This window comes from Varroa destructor, unplaced genomic scaffold (genome assembly GCF_002443255.2).
Source record: "Varroa destructor unplaced genomic scaffold, Vdes_3.0 BEIS01000005.1, whole genome shotgun sequence".
Classification (NCBI taxonomy): domain Eukaryota; kingdom Metazoa; phylum Arthropoda; class Arachnida; order Mesostigmata; family Varroidae; genus Varroa; species Varroa destructor.
The window spans coordinates 41,170,821-41,191,881 of NW_019211458.1; the positions used below are offsets into that span (position 1 = coordinate 41,170,821).

General features: G+C 41.1%; 1 protein-coding gene across 13 annotated transcripts in view; it reads left to right on the top strand.

Moving 5' to 3' along the window:
- LOC111251302 (uncharacterized) overlaps positions 1-16,192 on the top strand; it is an 87,249-nt gene extending 71,057 nt beyond the window's left edge. For 9 of the 13 annotated variants that reach the window (XM_086991223.1, XM_022807762.2, XM_086991224.1 and 6 more), the window contains 12 exons: positions 198-570; positions 815-959; positions 1,267-1,524; positions 3,067-3,376; positions 3,586-3,656; positions 3,887-4,204; positions 8,829-8,971; positions 9,989-10,178; positions 10,337-10,473; positions 10,804-11,160; positions 11,679-11,939; positions 12,167-16,192. In XM_086991223.1, coding sequence (XP_086847349.1) covers positions 198-570; positions 815-959; positions 1,267-1,524; positions 3,067-3,376; positions 3,586-3,656; positions 3,887-4,204; positions 8,829-8,971; positions 9,989-10,178; positions 10,337-10,473; positions 10,804-11,160; positions 11,679-11,939; positions 12,167-12,238 — 2,635 coding nt within the window. In that variant the 3' untranslated portion in view covers positions 12,239-16,192. The remainder of the gene's footprint in view (positions 1-197; positions 571-814; positions 960-1,266; positions 1,525-3,066; positions 3,377-3,585; positions 3,657-3,886; positions 4,205-8,828; positions 8,972-9,988; positions 10,179-10,336; positions 10,474-10,803; positions 11,161-11,678; positions 11,940-12,166) is intronic. The other 4 variants (XM_022807765.2, XM_086991230.1, XM_086991231.1 and 1 more) reach the window with 4 other exon arrangements.
- The last annotated feature ends 4,869 nt before the right edge of the window (positions 16,193-21,061 follow it).

The following is a 21,061-nucleotide window of genomic DNA, read 5'->3' on the forward strand; positions in this document are numbered from 1 at the left end:
ACTAAACGCCTGTCTGTACACCTTTATATCCTGCTAATATACTTTATTTTATGGTGTCATTTATGTTAACGCCACATCTAATTGAGACGTATACGGTAGTGAGGTAGGAGGACATATATCCGCTTGTTCATCAATGAGTCTTCATATAATCACAATCAGTTACGTTTACTTCTGTGTGATCACCTTTTAACTGACAGATTATCATATAGGCCAGTGACAGATCGTGAACGTGATCGCCAACAAACTCAACTCCAGCAGCAGCAGCAGCAACAGCACCAGGGCCGTGGCGAGAATAACAAAGGCGATCGAGGTGGTAGCTCGTATGTTGCCCACCGGCTCGCATCTCCTGTGAAAGAGACCCGCGCAGGGGACGTTGCGTGTCCAACCGGACAAGCGAGTCCGGGCGGGTCATCTTGTGCACCACCAGTCCCGCCAAAATTAAACCTTACTAGTGGCACGAGCCCTGAGGAACCTCAGTACACTACTATACGTAAAGGAGGCCTCAAAGACCATCAGGGGCCAACGCACGGCCACACCGACGCCAAGGAGATGGTTATGCTCCACGAAAGGGTAGGTAGTCATTTCCGATCCATTATAAATTTTCATTACTAAATGTGTTAGCAGAACTCTTATTGCTCATATTGATTTTTTTCGGTGTAGTATGTGTGCAGTAGTTGTGAACGCGGAAGGCAAAACACGATCTCTATCAGGCAAGGAAACAGTGTTGGTGATGGACTGCATATAGCTTGTCGTTTCCATTTGGAGTTATTTATTGGGATAATGCCAACTTACCTTTCTAATTTGTTATTTTCAGGTGCAGCAGCACTCTCTTCAGGTAGACATGGTAGGAGAGCTGGACGACTTCTTAGGAATGGACACTTCAATGCGTAATCTGACCGTCTCGCCTTCGGTCTCTAACACAGACGACTGTAATACTGTTGATTCGGACGGCACCGAAGGTGATTCTAGTCAATATATTTAGCTGTAGAATATAGAAGTTTTTTCAAGCAGGGTTTTTATTTCCCGCCCCAAGAGACATGAGCAGCGGCTATCAGAAGCTATTAAGCGACACCGTTTCCCCTCTTAGCACATGACCTTTCTGAATCACTTGCTATTCATTGATGGTATACGGCCTGCACTCTATGCAGGTTCGATTTTTTTTGGTTAAAAAAAATTTGCTTGCACTTTGTCTTTATCTCACCGTACGCTCCGCTTCGTTTATTTCGTGTTGAATGGTGACCGACGTGTCTGACCCATGTTTCTCAGGAGATCCGGACGAACTGCTTTCCATGGCCAACTCTGGAGGATCGCGTTTGATGCCTGTGCTCGAGGACGGGCTATCGTCGGGACATGTCAGCGAGAACGACGACGACGAGGATACAGGTACCACAGTTGGTTTAATACACGGCGACCGGAAAATGCGAGGTACCAGAAATCGGGCAGTGCGAACATCTGCGTTGTGCCGAGTTCAGAAAAGCTCGAAAGGGAACAACAGGTCTCAACGGCGGAACAAGACGCATTCTGGTATGGGAGGATTTAGCCGAGAAAAGTCCAAGCAATCAGCTGCACCAACTGCTACTTATGCGGCTAGCTGGGTTGGGCGACAGGCGCCAAAATGCTCCGTCTCACCACGCTGATCATACCCGGGATGGCTGGCACATACAAAAAGCAAAACTTGGCTTTTTTCTCTTAATGCACTTTATTTCTTTGCTTGTGGAAGGAGATGAAACCGCTGGGGCACTTCGCGGCCGACTGCTCCACTCTATCTTTTTTCGTGCACCACTGGCACCTCTGTTCACTAGCGAGCACCAAATGGCCCGAGACCACGAGCTTAGCTAACAACTAACGGTCGAAGTTATTAATGGTCAGAAGATCGGGTTGTTTTCCGATCCACACCGTAGTACGGATCCTCGGCGAGATGATTCGAAACCATGCTGTCTAGTCTGGCTAAGAGTTGGGTAGAACACGCAATCACGCTCGAGCTTAACCTGCACAACATTTCTGGGTGCTAGCACAAATTTTCGGGGTGTAAATGTTTGTTAAGCTCAATAGGAATATCTAAAGAAGAGAAACGATATTTTGTATTGATTCCGCCTCCTTGAAGGACAACAGTGATTAACAAAAAAAAAAAAGCTAGAGCAACGAAAATCGCGTGGTCGAGCACGTATACCAAGCATCCATGTTAGAGGTCATCGTATTAGGCATTCTCTATGATCTCCCGCCACTACTATGGTCTTGCTAGCAAGAGCGGTTCTAACAGGCGTCTTGGGTAATGGAAGTGGCGTACTGTGTAGTCATAAAAATGCGTCAATAAACGCTTATTTAAATAGCCCCACTGCTATCTTTCTAGATACAAAACGATGGCAGAGCATACACACCTTTCCTTTGAAATTTAACTGCAACAATAACCGAGTTACATTGAACAATATCCTAGCCATCCATTAGATTCCTAAATACGAATGGCCACTCGGAAACTCTGTATAGGATAGATTTCCGTTGATGACGCATTTATTTCTACTTCTCATGTTCTATGATTATCTTCTTCAACGAGCTATTTCCCTGTATTCCCAGTTGATTATCTTTAGAGAGTTGCTCGGTGCTTCGCTACCTTATCGTAGTTGTGGCTACCCATTTTCTTTCATTTACTTCCTGTATAGCTCCCAATGCGTGTATGTACGTTCATATTCATCTATTTTTATACACCGCTGCTGATGCGATAAACACGGCACTCACTATCGATAAACATCTTCCAGCAAGCAGATAGTTACGTTTTACGTTGAACACTTCCACGTGCCGTGACCTTCTACGAAATACTAAAAGCTGCAGAAGACGGCAACAAAAGTTCATGTTCTATTAGCTATAAGGCGAAAACGGTAGAACTGCACATAGTATAGACGGCTTTCAACGTTTATCTTTATTTAAAAATAGCAGAATGTAGTTCTTGTGGGTTTCCGGTAACTAGGTGTTCCTACTGTTTTCATTTTGATTTCCGTTGATTTCTTTATGTGGCGGAGATAGCATTCGCAATTAATTGCTTTGACGGCGATGATGTTAATACGATTTTAGAAATACCACCGTCAGCACCGTTACTTGTGGGCGGCATTGGCGTCATTGGTAGCGGTGGAAGCCACATGGGTGGCCAGGCATCCGTGTCCGATGCCATTCGCGAGATTAAGCAGGCTATCCAGCACTCGAAAGCGCAGCAACAACAGGTAAAGAAGTCTGCAGCTGACAGTGGCTGTGTAAGTCCAACGGATAAGAGTCAACGCGAGCTTCGGGAGATTCGTGACCGCCAAATGGCAAACAGTAATCAGCAATTGCAACAGGCAGGCTCCCATCAATCGGGTAACAGCCAACCGCCTGTCTGGGTACCTCGGTAAGTAGAATACATCAACACCAGAAGATGTCATCAAAATGGAAAGAAGCAACGCTTTTTGTATGGAGGCCTTCTGTAGACTTGTCGAATTTGGCATTAGAAAGATTTTAGCATACGTCGGCACGAGTTGTCAAGTGCATGATTTATGATACAATGACCATTGCAAGATCTAGTTTGTTACTGCTGTTCCTCTGTCATGCACATTTCAGGATGAACAGTGGTTTTGCCCATACGGGCAGTAACAGCGCGGGGACGAACGATTCGACTCAGCAGGAGGATGGTACGTAATCTAGAGGAACAGGTGTATTTCAATCAGTATTCAACGAATTGACCTCTGCCCTGCTTCTGTCTACTTAAGCAGTGTAAACAATTTCGACGTCTCGTCTGTCAGTTTCCGCTAGTTGAACGGTTTTACCTGTTATACTTCATCATGTTTCATTTTTATCGTTTTTACTAATATACTTACTAATATATGTATTTTTTGTTCTCTTTGTCGAACTGCACTCACAGACTGCGATACTGACCAGGAGACGGACCGGCTTCTGGGTGAGCAGAGATCGGAGGATAACGGCTTCTATGACGAGAAGTCGCAGTCTTCGACGGGAAATCCCAACTCCAACAGCAAGCAGAGGAAGACTAACATTGATAATAACAATCTCCGAACGACGACAACGACATCGTCATCCGTAACAGCGGCAAGTAACGGAAGCGGCGCTGCTGGCAGCAATCATTCGTCGACGAACTCCACCTCCAACTCGACGTCCAACTGTACCTCAACGAATTCGAACCAGAGCAGTGCCAACTCGTCAAATACCACGTCGAAGGAAGGTAAGGCCCGGATGGCAGTGTGTGGCCTATTATCGTTCCCTCTCTATTTGTTATCGCGTCTCGTCCATTTATAACATTATGCATATACTGATTAAGCGATGTATATATAGGTGGAATTTTTTATTCTCTACCGAACAGTAACGATCATTCGTCGCTGCAGTGAGTTTCATTTGTGTCATCACGAGGCACTATACGAAATTAAAACGCAGGTTAGTACGTTTCCCAACGTGGGCGCACACCCGCACGTTTAGTGGTCTCACGAAGATTCGTTTTCGACCTCTAAATCGTACCTATCTTATGTAGAACATAGAGCCTTACCCACATTTCTTGTTACACCGACCACTAGTTGTTATATTGAATTTGTGCTCAATTGTTTGTGTTCGTATACGTTACAGCGTATTTTGCTTTTTGCCATGTGCAATTGTTGTTTTGTACAAAATACGATGATCCATGAACTAGAGGTTGGGAAATTTTCCAAATCGAGCCCCTATGTAAACTAACAACTGTACAGCCCTGATTTATAGTCTAATTTACCCTGGAATAATCAGTGTATGGGCCTATATCAGCTGTGGACCGCAACGTTATTGGCTACGTAGCTTCTAATGGAAATGGTTTAGATGAATTACTACATGCATATTGAGCTAAAAAGCGGGCTTACATGTTCAGCGAACATAATCTTCTTCATTCACCGCCTCATTTGCCAGCAGAAACAACAATGTTGCTAAGGCACCTCTTTTATTAAGTATCAGTATGACGCCACTCCTTAGTGTTCAATATATTGCACGTTTTAGCCGTCATTCTGTTCATAATTAAACACTGTTCAGAAAGTTTTATGATTAATTTAGCAAGATTCGTGCAGCTGACCACTTTGATAAGGGTAAGCAATGTGCAGACACCTTGAGATCAACTTCTAGGCGTTCTTCTTGTGTCTAGGCGTTATTCTTTTCCTGATCATTACAATCCCAGATACCTATGGTTCTGTGTCGTGGGTTGCTTATCTCGGACGACGATTAATCGTCGTCCGAGATAAGCATTCGGGTACAATTGTCCTGCTAGCAAATTTTCATTTTCAATTTTTAACTGGCGGCTAGCTGCCACGAAAAGTCGTTTGAGCTTTTCGATGAGCTTTAGCCAGCAACGCAGTCGAGCTAGCACCGCACGAGAGTATAGCATTTTCGCTAAATAACCATGAGACGAAAGAATTGTGTCTATCACTTTTAGACGATTATAATCCACCAGAGTTCGATACTATTAAAACTAGTCCGCACAACTCTTGTTTCCTTGTTTTATTTAGGCCCTTTTTAAGTCCCACTTGTTGTGTCTATTAATTACCCAGTTATCCATTCAAATTCGTTATTTTTTATTTGTTCTGACAACATGTGTTTGTGTGTTCCTCTACTCTTTTTCGTTACTGTAATAGATAGTCGTTTCGTTTGGGTTTCTCCGTTTCATCCCTTAGGTAAAAATTCCTAACCCAATTTATTTGGTCGTGATTTGACTACGGTCCATATTTGGATATGCGAGCTTTTTGGCAGAGCGATCTGTATATGAATCGTCGCTTGGTCGCCAGACAATGGCTACTACATCAGATTGCTGCTCGGTATTACAATATATGTTTGCGGGCTATGGGATTTTGTGTAACAGCCACTTGTTGGGAAGGTCTAGAGTTTCGTCGGCTGACGGCAATGTTGGTGATGCATTTTTGTGTGCCTTTTAAAACTGCGAAATGCAGACGATCCTGATGCACGCAGGATCTGGCTAGACGTGACAGAATCTACGTTTTCCATGCCCGTCTATTACACAGAGCAAATATTTCGCGTAAAAAGCAACGCTCAAGGTGTCATATATATGTGCGCTAATAACTGAGTAAGAGAGAAAGTAACGGAGCTATATGTACGATACGTTACAATGTCGTGAAGGGCATTTTCACGTACCATTCCCCCTATCGAAATCCGCTAATCGATGTCTCGGTAACGTACTATGGATTATTCGTTCAATTTTTCGATGCTCTGCCCCGTACCCGCTGCGCGCACGCTGCACTTCAACACAACTTCTCTTCGACAACATCTACCTCTTTATTGGATCATCACGAAAAACAACACATTAACTATGGGCGTCGCCTAATCGCTATTTCGTTACGATATTACCGATCTATCCTGCCGGCTGTCCAATCGGTGTTCGCGATCTACCTTGCAAACAATATTCCAATTGAAATTCCCATTGAATCGTGCGTCACCTATCGATCGAAATTCGCTAATGGTGAGTTGTTCGTCTGCCTGAGCCTCCGTAAAAGTCACGTGAACGAGTTAGTCAGAAGATAAACTTCAGAATGGTTAGGAGCATACAGTCCCGAATGCCTGCTAACTCCAGACTGTCGGCCTAGCATGCAGTGCACCACCTGAATGCTTCTTAACTCTACCTATTCGATACCGATTCATAAGTATTAAAAATCGGAAAAAGATCCGTTTTCTTCTACCCTATTGCATTTTGTTTTCACTATAATTTCCATAAGACATAAGGAGGCATTAAGCTAATCTATATCAGTTGATAATAACTACACTAGGTTTAGTGAGAGACACCTTGAAATGAATGCGAGAGAAAAATTAGCGTGATGAGCCAAAAGAGACGATCCTTGCCCATTGAACGTTCGTTTCCGTCGCGTCGGTGCTGGGTGAACGCTTCATTACTGCTAGCAGGTTTATTGCGGTGGTCCAGGGTTAGGGAAACGCGTTCAAACATCAATCGCATCGATGCGTTTCGAACAGCCATTTTTTATAAAAAGCTTATCATATCGGAATGTCGCTGTCGGCATCAGCTACTGTAAACTTGAACAATAAATATAACGAGCCATTGTTGCCTGCATGCCTTAATGGGCCTCTGGGTTTGATACTTGTCGTTATTGCCTTTACTTGTTTTTTTTTTGGCTCATTACCTCGTACGCCTGCTGCGAACTTCGTGCTACATTCGAGTGTATAGGAAAAGGTGATGTTTCGAACTAGTCTGCTTTGTGTTTGGCCGTTGTGTTCGGTATTTCGTTGGTGTACCATATGTTTGCCTTAGATATTCTTCCACGCATACACAAAATACGAGTAGCTTTGTTAAGCATGTTATGCTATTTCTTGTCGCCGTTAATTGCTTTGCAAACTATACGTTAGCGGCTGTCTTAAGCTTACTAGTTCCAGCGTATGTTCCTTCTTAGACTACAGACTGAATTAGTTCTTCGTCGAATTTTCAGTAAAAAAAAAAAGACGTGACATAGCAATACGAAATACTTTTGGGGGCCTATGTCTGTGCATAATGTATCATTCGCGCGTGTCGAGTTTCCCCATCATCAACCTACGGTAGGCAAGGAAAGGCTCTTTATGAAAAGATCACAACATTTATCCTATAAATGAAAAATAATTTCAGTAAGATACTTCTTCCCTATATATATATATATATATATATATATATATATATATATATATACGAGCCTTGGCAGCACAGTTAATAGAAACAGGACATTGTGAAGTAGATAGTAACATGTGAAACCAATGCATAATAAATGTGTTTGTGCCTAATGCATAGTAGAACGTGCTTTGTCAGTCAGGTTGGGTCACTTATTTTATTCTCTGAAATTATCGCAAAGATTCCATCCAAATTCGTCGTATCCGACCTATTTTCGAATAGTCAGTCGTTACCCGGTAGGTGAGCACACGATTCACTTATACGGCGCTCTTCGAAGTACTTGTTATGGTGCCCACTAGTTTTCGTTTTTGCGTCACGACAAGACGGAAAGGCGCAAAACTCCGCAGTGAGTGTCTGTTAGGATTAGATCTGTTTCGAGATTAAAAGAGAAACGCCAAACGCGAGGCGAAGCTATGCCGCGAAGCTCCCTGCGTATAATAACACCCTTCATCTCGCTGTATGAATTAATTCACTTTTTGAAGCACTTGGTGATTTCGATGATTGAACCTTCAACGACGACAGGACAAAGATGTGAGTTTAATTGCAACTGAGATCAATTAGCACTGCTTGTCCTCAAATATTTGAGCCATTCCGTCTTTACGGTCACCGATATTACCTGATGGTGCAGCAATGATTACTGCTGTGGTGCTGATAACAAAAAAATAACTGTCTTCGAGAGAACAAAAAACATTTTTAAGATAGTTCATTTTATGTTTTAATACTTTCTAGATACTACTATAAATTACTTAGTTGATTGAAGCGGCTGTTTTTATTATAAAGTTGTTAATTAGCCTTGTGATAAGCATATTGGGCCTGCATTAGAATGTGTGTACGATACAGTGGTGCATTCTGCCGCCATTTGTTGATGGTTCCTCACTTCTTGCGTGTTAAGCAACTGTAGTCTATCCTAAAGCACAGATCTAATCTTCCCATCCGAAGTTACGATGACCGGTGACTGCATTCATTGAATTAGTTTGTTTCTCGTTATCGAGTGGGGATTACCTGCTTGACGTACGTTAGTTTAAGGATGTAGCTTGACAAGCCTGAACGAAAACGGTTATAGGCGAAAACGGTTTAAGGTTTGAGACGCTAGAGAAGCGAGACTCCTCGAGTGTGTCTCTATAGTCTTGCGTCAAAAAGACGGTGATATTAATGCCGCTGATGGACTATCTTGCAGTAATCATCCACGACCCATCAGTGCTAATTGAGGGCGTCTTGTTTCGGGCACGCTATCTAGGCTCGACACAGCTAGTGTGCGAAGGCCAACCGACAAAGGCTACGAGGATGATGCAGGCCGAGGAGGCCGTCGCTAGAATCAAGGTATTAATGCTCATATCCACATAGATGAAAGATATTTCTATGTTGTGCTAAATAGTTGTTCTTTTGCAATCTTTTGAAGAAAGTTTTGTACTTAATTGACTTGTTTTTAAAAGTATTTTTCTATCTATCGTAATCTTTCTGTGAGGTATACGCTTTGACACTTCGGATGTCACCTATTTCCTTATGCATTTCGAAACTAGTAATAGTTGGAGGTCGTGATTAGGGTACAGTAAAGCCGAAGATTTCTGGGTGATTTGTTTTGTTGAAAAATCGCAGAAGCAAGCAGTAGCTTGCCATGGCAAGAGGCAAAGGAACTCTGTAAAAAAAAAAAAAGTTAGAAAAATGTTTCTATTTTACCTTTGTCTCTCCTTTAAAAGCAGGTCAAGTGGAGCCATGGTTTTACTTTAATGTTTATTCACAGTTGAATAGGCACAGTTGATAAGGCTCATATAGAGTATTCGTATGATAATAAGTAACCTACCAACATATTCAACTATAACCACGTTGATACAAATACATCTATAATTTTTACGGAAATTCTTGCGACTAACGTATCTCTTTTTTCTTTGATTTAATGCTGCTGTGAAGTCACTGGTAAGAAAATTCAAGTGAAAACTTCGTGTCCTCTGGGGGGAGGGGGGAGGGGGAGGAGGAAGAATTACTTTTTAACCGGTCCCCGTACAATTATCATTTAGATGATCTCATTATTGTATCGAAAAAGCCGTATTTGAAGAAATTATTTAGTTGTTCTGTACGGATGCTAAAAACACATTCTCAAACGCTGTTCTCGGAAACTGATGTCGCCTGTTCCGACGGCTCTTTATTCAACAACATTCATCTTGAATTATCCAATTTCAGGAGCCTCTTATTCATCTAACTCCTTCCTATCTACTACGCTTAAACAATGCAGAATGTGTCAGTTGCTGTGCATCAATATTTTTTGATTATCTGTGTACACTAAAAAATATTATTATAAAATTGGAATTAAAACATACACGTGTGTCGGTTTTTATGCAGGCACCAGAGGGGGAGAGCCAACCGTCGACTGAGGTAGATCTGTTCATCTCGACAGAAAAGATCATGGTGCTGAATACAGATCTTAAAGAAATAATGATGGACCACACATTACGTACGATCTCGTACATCGCCGACATCGGGGATCTCGTCGTACTTATGGCGAGAAGAAGGCCAGGTACTGAACCTGAGGGTGGGTACTGACAAGAGAAATGAGCGCCTGCCAATATAGGTGTTTGCAGCCAATATATAACATTGTATTTTTACCAAAGAAGGCATACCTGTGGTGGTAGCTACTAAGTATACTTTGTCTGTTGGCGCCGTTGAGCGAACTAGATCCGTATGTTGTAGACCTTCCAGGGACGTCCCCACCGCCGCACTGTTCTTCACAGCAGGGGGAGATGAAGAAGAAGCCTAAGATGATCTGCCATGTATTTGAGAGTGACGAGGCGCAGTTCATCGCTCAAAGCATCGGACAGGCATTCCAGGTTCGTATGTGTCCGCATGTATATGATGCTTATTTTGAAGATCACCCATGGCCCAGCCATCTTCGTAACAATAATTTATCAACAAAAGCTATATAGTACGTTAATATTACAAATGATACATTTATATATATATATATATATATATATATATATATATATATATATATATATACATTAGCTAATTCGGTCACGTCAGTTGGTAGTGCCAAGCTGCTGAATGCACGAAGCTACATGTTCTCGCACGAATAAGTTAGGGGGTCTTTACGGAGTCCTTCATTATTTACTGAAATTATTACTTCTATCAATAACAATACCTATTTCACAATGAAGGTCGCGTATATGGAGTTCCTGAAGGCGAACGGCATCGAAGACTCGTCGTTCATCAAAGAGATGGACTACCAGGAGGTACTTAACTCACAGGAGATCTTTGGTAACGAGCTGGAAATGTTCGCCAAGAAGGACCGCCAGAAGGAGGTGGTCGTACCCAAGCAAAAAGGCGAGATCCTCGGAATGGTAATTGTAGAGAGCGGCTGGGGCTCGATGCTGCCCACTGTCGTCATCGCCAATATGGCAGGCAGTGGGCCTGCAGCACGCTGCGGCATGCTCAACATTGGTGACCAAATCATCGCGATCAACGGAGTGTCGCTAGTCGGACTCCCGCTTTCGACCTGCCAGACCTACATCAAGGTATATAGTGGTGAAGTGTTTGATATTGGGCGTAGATGTACGTCGTTCATGCTGGGAGCAGCAGACCATCTGCAGCGATATTTAGCAACTGAGCTGAATGTAACACGCGGAACATTTGTTTATTATTTAGACCTATATAAAGGTGGGCTTGCAAGATGCCCCCTTTCGGTCCAACAGTCTGAAGGCAATAATACGTGGTTGTATTCTTCAACGAAAAAAAACACGTAACTTTATAGTACTTTATACTACTATAGTGCCATGCGTATAATTTGTACAGACAAAACTGATAATATGGATGTATCATCTTTAGACACCGGGGGTTGCGAAAGAACCATAATTGATCCGAAGGGTTCTAACTTGAATTTTGAATATCTAAATTTTTGCTTTCTATTCGGTTGTACGAGTTTCTATGCAAGGGTAGAACCGATAGCATAATCGTAAAATATTAACCCGTACAATCGTATATTTGTTTCTGGTATATTATATGTGTATTACAATAACATCAACAACAAAAATAGAACACAAAACAACAGACGGTGGTCAAGTTGACCGTAGTCCCCTGTGCGCCAGTGGTCGAGGTAAAGATCAAGCGGCCAGATACCAAGTACCAACTCGGATTCTCCGTACAAAACGGGGTCATCTGCTCGCTGTTGCGCGGCGGTATCGCTGAACGCGGCGGAGTACGGGTCGGTCACCGAATTATCGAGATTAATGGACAGAGCGTCGTAGCCGTCCCTCACGAAAAGATTGTTAACCTTCTTGCTACTTCTGTTGGCGAGGTATGATTTATATTCAGAAGAACATATACCACTTTGTTACGACCACGAAAAGGCGCAAGTGTACATATAGTTTATGCGTATGTTTCAAGCTAATGATGAGTGTATGTCGTCTAACGAATTACCTATAGTTTACTATAACTAAGAATTACCAATATTCAAAGCTAGTTACACAATGTCTAAGGTACTCATTTCATAGCTAGCATTCACGTTATTCTTTTTCTCCACAGATTCACATGAAGACGATGCCGACCTCAATGTTCCGACTTCTTACCGGTCAGGAGTCGCCAGTCTACATCTAATGACCCACCCATCTCTACTCCACTTACTCTGACAATTGGTCGACACGAGTCATGGACAATGGATCTAGTCAGCACTGAAAGACAGCACAATTTTTGGTTGCGGTATAAGCGGGGCGCTTGCGCCGGAACGATACCATTGCTCACCACATGAAAAAAATCATCATCTAATCGATGCTAACAAGATGCTGCAGAGGGACACAGGAACGTATATAAAGTGTGTACGTGAAACTGCTTGATGTCCGTGTCGTGCGGATTCTGTTTGAAAAGAGCGGGTAACGGAGCTGCAAGTCGTTATTGATGAGCAAACAAAAAAAGCCTGAAGAAAATAACCAGTAATAGCCCCCGATTGCCTGCGCCAAAGGAGGTTGAGCAATTCATTGACGTTGGATGGGCTTCGTGCCTGCAAAGCTTCAGCGCGGCAACGTCTATTAATATTAATGATACTATTATTATGGCTAAAATTATAATATCTCTGCATCAGCGTAGATACCAAGCCGCTAACCAGCCGCCGTAAAGCAAGAAATGGATTTGATGAAATTTAATAGTCGCCAGTGGTTCTCAGCGTAGCGCCTATTACATACAGTATATATACATAGATATAGAAACAGTGAGCAAGCAACCAAGTGAATACATGTAGAAGCTGCCTAAATAAGAATGCGAGTGAACAAATGGACGTCACTGGAGCTCGAATGGTCGGATTTGAATGGCATTTCGAGCCCCTGGGAGAAGAGGCTAAATGGGAACAGACCCAAAATAATACGGTAGTACCGCAAATGGGCACGGAAAAGAATCTCGATATAATTAATATTCAGAAAATAGAATTAAATGAACGAATACAACGCAGAGTCATTTGTACACAAATTTAGAGATATAGGGCAAGATTGTCGCGTTCGAAAATGCCGATGGTTTTTCGTTCATGAATTAGAAGCAATGATAGATTTAGACGAGAGTCGATATTTGTCCAGTAGTAGGAGAAACATAAATAAAATAAATGTAGTAATTTTCATCTAATGAAAATTCACTTTGGACTAAGCTGCGTCTAATTTCCCGAAACGATATTACAAAATGAGGAACAGATTAGGACCGGAGCAGTGACACACGTTCGTATACTATAATAAAGCCGATTTTAGTATAACGGTACATGGTCGAAAATTTCGACAGCAGTAAAAAACTGAATTGAGGGACAAGTCGTTGATGAAGTATTTTTAAAATTTTTTTTCTGCGTTTACATTTGATCACAAGTACAACATCATCCAGAACGAACGATAAAGTACTTGCATGAGAGATCATACAATCTAGTCATAGTATATATATAGCATAGCCTGGTTGACCGACATATCATACGAACAAACCCCTGATCCCAATATTCAGCTTTCTTATTTAGCTTCCAGCCCAACAAGGCTCTACGATGCCCTTTCTCTTGGCTTGTCGCGGCGTCTCAATTGTTTCGATCTAAACAAAACCGGGTTGGTACGTGGCACCACCCTCCTTTCATTATTTACATTCATATTTACTAAAATTAAGTGGTAACGTTTCCCATGCTACGAATGTTTGTTCTCGTCTGTTTACTGTGAATCAAAGACATTGCGTTCATTGGCACGGAAATTATACGACTGTAGAACAAATTACGTGACTAGTACGTGGAGCTATCGAATAATACTGAATCTCGGCATACAATATGTAGCAATATTTTCTCCATCCAATGGAAGATATTCGTAAAATGAAATTATTTTTAAATTATATATATATAAACGGTGAAGTGCGCGGTAGTGTTTTTCGGCCAGCAGAGCCAACCAACTTCATTGCTTTCACTGTCCTAATTCCGCTTCAAGTATCGAAGTGCTAGCTACTTGAGCTTCATGCTTGATCTCACTTCTCCTATTCTCACTTGAGAGTCCGCTTGGCCGCAGAATAGGGACTTTAATCCCGGCTTGCTAATTAACTTGTCCGCCATGGATTACACTTGGATTGCTGATCAGAAAGTGGATGAGCCACCCTCTACGCTTAATTTGTGAACTGTTTTTTTGAAACAACGGGTCCAAGATGAATGATATTAACATGATAACGACGATTCAGATGTAGGACACAATACACTGCTTCCGTCAACAATATCATCATATTGTAGCATTATATATAATTATGAGCGAAGGGCCTTAACACACCTAGATACCGGAAACTCAAACGCAGTCGCGTTACGACAGTGGAATTAACAACAAGACCCATATTATCAATGATGACCCGAAAGAAAAAAAAAACGCAGGAGACATTGTAGTAAAGAAAAAGGCTAAATGTAAACTTGAAAGCGAAAACAACCAACAGACAGGAAGCAACCTAAACTAACATTAGTCGAACATTTGTGTGAAAGTAGAAGCTGACTGTTCTGAGTGCCTGAGTGTATTATTATGCATCTCGTGTAGTTCGTTCCACGCCGTGGGTTTAGAATTTGGCTTTTGCCGGAATAGTAATGCTGATCCAGAGGAAATAGTTTTACTGAGAACAACGGCTATCACAACAGAGTATACCGATGATAGCAAAAAAAGAAAAACATCGGGGAGATAAGCTACAAATAACAAAAAAAGCAGTTACAATAACAGCAGCAACTAAAAGAACAAGAAATATATTTAGTATTAAGTGCAGCTGAATCTATACAGATACGCGAACGCACGCAAAAATATACCAGTCTATACATATATAAAAATATATACGATGACGAAAGAAGAAAACTATAACAATAAATAACCAACATAAAGACCTATATATACATACATATATATATATATCCTGTTTCGTTACATCGTCCTAGCTATGTTTCCTGAAGCGTTTTGTGATATTTTCCGTACTCAATTCCCCGAGCGCCGTTCAGGACGGCGAGTTTATCTGTTTATGTGTAAGCCTGAAATGTGTGATGGTGACTCGGTTTAGGCAACCGAGTGGAGAAAGAAAACAAGACTAATTGAAACAAGCCAGAGGGGCTCCTTGTGCCTGTCAAAAGCGTAACCCCCCTGTGAGAGGCCGTTGTCAATCTCGTTTTTCCATCCGCTTCCGTCATATTGTACACGATAATATATTACATACAGTAAAACTACATTGTTTCTATAAATTTTGTGAATACGCGTATCAATAGAAGTGCGAACGGGAAGTGAATAATGATAAACACGAAGACGCGAATCCCAACAGCGGACAAAAGAAAAGGTCTCCCGAGTAGACATAAGCGTACCCGAATTACACTGATGATCTTAATAACGATGGATAACAATTACTATGACAACGGAGTAAAAAATATGAATACTATAGTACTATAATTATGTTGAGTTACGACTGACGGGTAATCGACTAATAGGATAAATGTAGCTACTATAGTTACTATTTATGCTGGTGAAAATAGAGATAATAATTAAGTGATCATAACAATGACGCTAGTAAATTAGAGAAGCAATCGTCAAGTTCGAGAAAAGAGTAGATGAGGTTATTAGACCTAGTATAGACATCAATGTAGCAGCATACCTATAAATGAGTCACGCTTACCAATAGAGATTTGATGACGATGGTAATAGTGATAATAGGAAAGGATGAGGTTGCAGTCACACTGAATACCGAAAGGAGCGTACAGCGTAAGGAGAAATAGATCGAGTAATATAGATAGAAAAGGAAACTGTGTGCGCAAATAGTGAAACGAATAATGCCCATTGACAAAAACGAACATACAATAATAACAGCGATACATGAGTGTGTGAGCACGCCATTTTGCAAATGTCTACCGACGCAGGCCCATGCGGCGGCCGAAAAAAGGGCCATAGTATATATATATATATATATATATATATATATATATATATATATATATATATATATATATAGACGAGACGAGACGAGACGAGAACGGAAGAACACAGCTACATAGAAGAAAAGCCGTAAATGTATTCTTTAAAATAAAACAAGTGACCGAATAATGAACACTATTATTATTATTCTATATCGTGGTGAGAACTAGGGTTTATCGCATGGCTAGCCATAAATAAAGCATATATATGTATATGGTTTCAATGAGCTGGAAGTTCTGCAAAGCCGGAAGTACTATGCATAGACTGCCGAAAAACGTATATATATATATATATATATATATATATATATATATATATATATACACACACATATATATATATATATGCACAGAAATAGAGAGATGTCAACTCGTACCGGTAATGCAATGAGACGCTAGTAGAAACGCTCACGCTAAACGGTAACTAGAAAAAATGCTCGTGTTTATCTCCAGATTACAACAGCGATAAAGTTCAATTTTTCTATTGTTCTAAAAAAGCTATGTTCAGTTAGAAGTGTAACTTTGATTTCGTGAACGATAAAGCAGTCGCTTAATGAGAATGCGGGGTGTTTGCCGGTTTTTGCAAAGTGACATGGTCTACATTTAAAGTTGTACTGGTTTAATTAGCGAATAGCAACGTATTGAGTACGGAACGGTATGAGACGGACAAAGATATCGTTTTTGCGCGCAAGGATATACGTTTCAAGATAACAGTTTGTACTGCGTAAGTTAGTCGCATCGAATGGAACCTCTAAGAGGCTCAAGCTAACTGTCGCATCGGCAGTCAGAAAAGGGTATTTAGTAGATCATTATATTACTATTAATAATGACGCATATATATGTTTTGTTCACTGTGTATTATCGCTATTCCGATTTGTCACAGAGAGCAAAATAGAGACTGTCAGCAAATTTCGGTACGAGATTATCACCATTATTAAGGCAGAGAAAAACAAGGCGTGGTCATTGGGGCCTACCTGAATTGCTGCTAATACAGCCTAACGCATGTTGGTAGGCTTTGAGCGACACGGGCCAAATTATGACAACGACCAAGAGAAACACATTACTTACTATAACACAAAATATACACAGCTTCTAAAACAGAACACACAGCGTACCGATAATAATAGTTATTATTATTATGGGTACTACAAAATTAATTGTTCTTTGCCCAACTGGAATGAGAGCATTGATCCTTTAATGATCATATTCTACGAGTAATAATGGTCAGAAAAAAAAATATGCGTTTACTATGTGCATGTAAGTGCGTTTGCTGAATGATACAATTGTTTGCTGGTAGACACGGGAAAAAATAAAAAAACGGCAATAGATGGAAAAGTTCATAAAAAACATGAGAAAAAAAAAGACGAGTGTTACGAGTATATTAATAAGTACCTTGCTCAGGTATAATTGTATTTTGTACTTTTGGTCCAATAACCAGATCAGCGCTACCACCACCATCAACAACAGGACGAATAAATAGAAAGACAACAACGAGATTCCAGGTCGAAGAAGAGTACTGAATGAACCCTCAGTAAATGCACGTAGGGCCCAAGGTCCTCTAGGAGTAAATGATCAGAGGGTAACGAGAGCGGGTCGTTGACCGACGCCTGTGCTAGAGCTTATAGGATTATGATGTCATGAGAGGCCGCAAGGTTGATTCAAAGCCTTTCGCATATATTTTGCTTGCGATCGACGCCAACCGAAGGTCAGCGATCCTGGCGCTGATGTCTAATATCAAAGAATAACAGGCAGAGTGAAGAAGTGAATTAGGTAACGCTTTCTTAAGCTATGCCTCGAACACGCCGATACCTGATAACCGGCGTTTTTACTTTAAATATATTAAATCAGGCGGCATATGATCGCCGCAACATAGTATCAATCGTATCTGTTGATGAGAGTGGGGTTGATAGTTAAACCATAACCTCCCGAGGTGAAAACGAAGCCATTAAAAACGGGGCAAGGATCTTGTCCAGGTTCGATGCCTCATCAACACGCAATGGCCGAGCTGCGGCTAATTCTACGGCGTGAAGTGTCCTACAAAGAAATACATGGCGCTTTGCGAGGTCGTGTGGTTGAAACTATTACATACTTTAAGTCCCGATATCGTACGGAAACATACGTACGGCAAATTCACCGGTCTCTAATGAGCACAAACAAAAAAACAGCGACCGCATGGGTTCATGTGGCCCAACAACACACGCAACTATGAGAGCTAAAGCGAGGTGAGATGTCAGTCATTAGATATAATAACAAGGAGGATAAGTTAATATTATTACATTAATTTTATTATGAGGATTATTATTATATAATAAGTAAGGATAAGTAATTGTTTTAATTCAGAGTAAATGTATCACTGGATTTGAATAAATAGTATTTAATATAAAACAATCGTCTACTTATTTATAACGATAGAATACTCTCGGCAAAACTCTAGCTTCTAGGGCAGGTTGGGAGCCGATAAATCGAGCTTGCAGCAGGGGGGGATCAATTACACAGCCTGTGCAGTGGCAGAGTACTAACTAGAAGGAATATTGTATTTAGTGTCTATAGTAAACTGCAAGTACTCCGAAACGATGAGGTCACTTGGTAAGCTATTCTTGACTCGCTATCAGTAAATAGCGTAGACGTAGCAGCAGCTCTCATTCCTAATCCTTTCGAAGTGATTGGCAGCGTGCGTACAATGGTTCCTGTTAGCCATTACCTGTCTATGCGCTTAGTATATTTTCATTACTTACAAGAGGTATAACTCCCGTGCTTAAACCTAAGATGCCCTGTCTAAGACGACAATAAAATAATCGCTCTTATCGCCCCCGCTAAGGGACTCAAAATTTCCGTAAGTTTAAGTTTAAAAATACCTAGTAAACTGTGAAAAACTTAACTGTCTACCTGGACGATTTTGATAAATCAACACTGCAGTTGTTTCTGTAAATGTGTTGAATGCCAAAAGAAATGTACATATATAAATGCTTAAAATCAGTCGAATTTTTGCGTTGGCCTGCACATCTAAATACAGGTGTTAAGATTACTTCCGTTATTTCTACAACGAATAATCGATGCCCCAAGGGGCGTATGCTAACTAACTCAGTTAATCTTAGCTTGCATTATGAAAACGACGGATTCCGCGATAAAGAAATCCTAACAGATGCCGAGTCTCAGATACCACTTCATGGATTTTATGACTGATACTATATAAATTCAGTGTTTGAAAAAAAGCATCTTCCTCAACGATGACACTTCTCAGCGTTGACTCCAAAATACTATGATACTGAAGTAAACTGCAGCGATATATGCGCTTTCTGTTTTCTTTTATAGCGTTTGTAAGGAAGTACTTAGCACGGTCAATATCTCGTAATAATTCAAAAGACTATACGCTATTATGTATTTATAGTCATCGGCAGTTTACAACGCGCGGATTCGTTTAATGCCCAACAATACGAACAGCGCCGATCGATAAAACACGGTCCAGATTCAAGCTGTGAATGTTGAAGCACGGTTTTCGAAACGCCGGCGTCCGGTATGCTAAGTACAGATTTAATATGCGCCATTTATAAGGCCTAATGTAATTATCTACCTATTACGTGACTGTACTTTGATTTCTGAATTAAAAAAATTTCGCTGTTTCATTTAATTCTAATGCTACATGAAAATTCTCATTGGTTTAAATCTATGTTTAATGCAAAACAAATGGTTTAAATAAACGTCCCTATAGGTACACAATTCTACAATTGCAAGTGTTTGATCGACGCTAGTCTATTAAAACAAGGGCCGAAAGGGTTTATAACTCTAGGGCTAGTTATAAGGGCAGGTGCTTAAATAAGCCATTATCGCCGTAGGAAACCGATTTAAACGGCCTATCCGGCCAAAAATAAAATTGCCTTATTGAATCGCCTTAAATTATAAAACAATATGACGCTCTTGGGGGTATGTATGTTGAGATATTAGGACCGGCTTACAAAAACATTGATGCATTTAGAAGATAATAGGGCAAAAAGCTTAAATTAGTTGTAATGGTGTATATTTAAAACTTACCACTAAAGAAATGTAACATACTAACAAGGTGTGCCAAACATTTTGAAGATGATCATCCTTCTGCCACAGTTATTTACTTTACTAGACAGAGAGAGAGAGAGAGAGAGAGAGAGAGAGATGCCATTGGGAATTGGTTGATAATGGTAAGTGCCTTTAGTTAAGGTCTTACCGTTAGGCATTTGGCCTGCTTTCTGTTTACGGTTGTAGGCTTCCCTGTTTAGCGCTTTTTCAGCTCATTCATCATCTGTTGAACAGAAATCGATGTTTTCGTTCCTAGAGGAAGTCCAAGCATATTTGTCGACTGTTGCAGCTATACCAGGGTCATGTAAAATCTTCTTCAGATTGGCCAACCTAATCATTGGTCAGCGTTTAGCCTTCAATGAACTTCTAAGGAGGAAAGGGCCTGTTGGATACTCTGACTAACTAATCATGCAGAAGACAGCCTCCTTCCTTTTTTCCGTCCCTTCCGTAAAACTTCCGACGTAGTAGGCACCGCGTAATGCAGCGCGAAGTACCGATCCCCTGCGCTAGTCGCTTGCCAAAAGAAAAGAAGGACTGAGATCGCAACCATTGGTGCCGCTTTAACAAACACTCTGACGCAAGGTCCTACTAACGAGCCAGCGGTATGATAAGTTGTGGTTATTAGTCTCCCTTGAGCGCTTTCACACTTCAGCTATTTTCTTCTTTTTTTATCCTCAATATTTCTCCTTCAGTTGCTTTCCTATGCTTCTCATATTAACTCAACTAATAATATCCTTCCTTACCCCCAATGCTATAACGATTACTGGCACCGCCCAGCGATCTTGTCCTTATTCGAGCTATTGTCGAATACCAATATCATTTCCCCAAGGTCCATCTTCTATTGTTCCATGCTTGCACCGCCCTTTAGTTCGCGTGTTCCCTGCCAGGCCTCCGGCCTCGACTCCAGCTGCCGCTCACCAGCTTGGCCTCCTTTGTGGTGCTCCTCTTTTTCT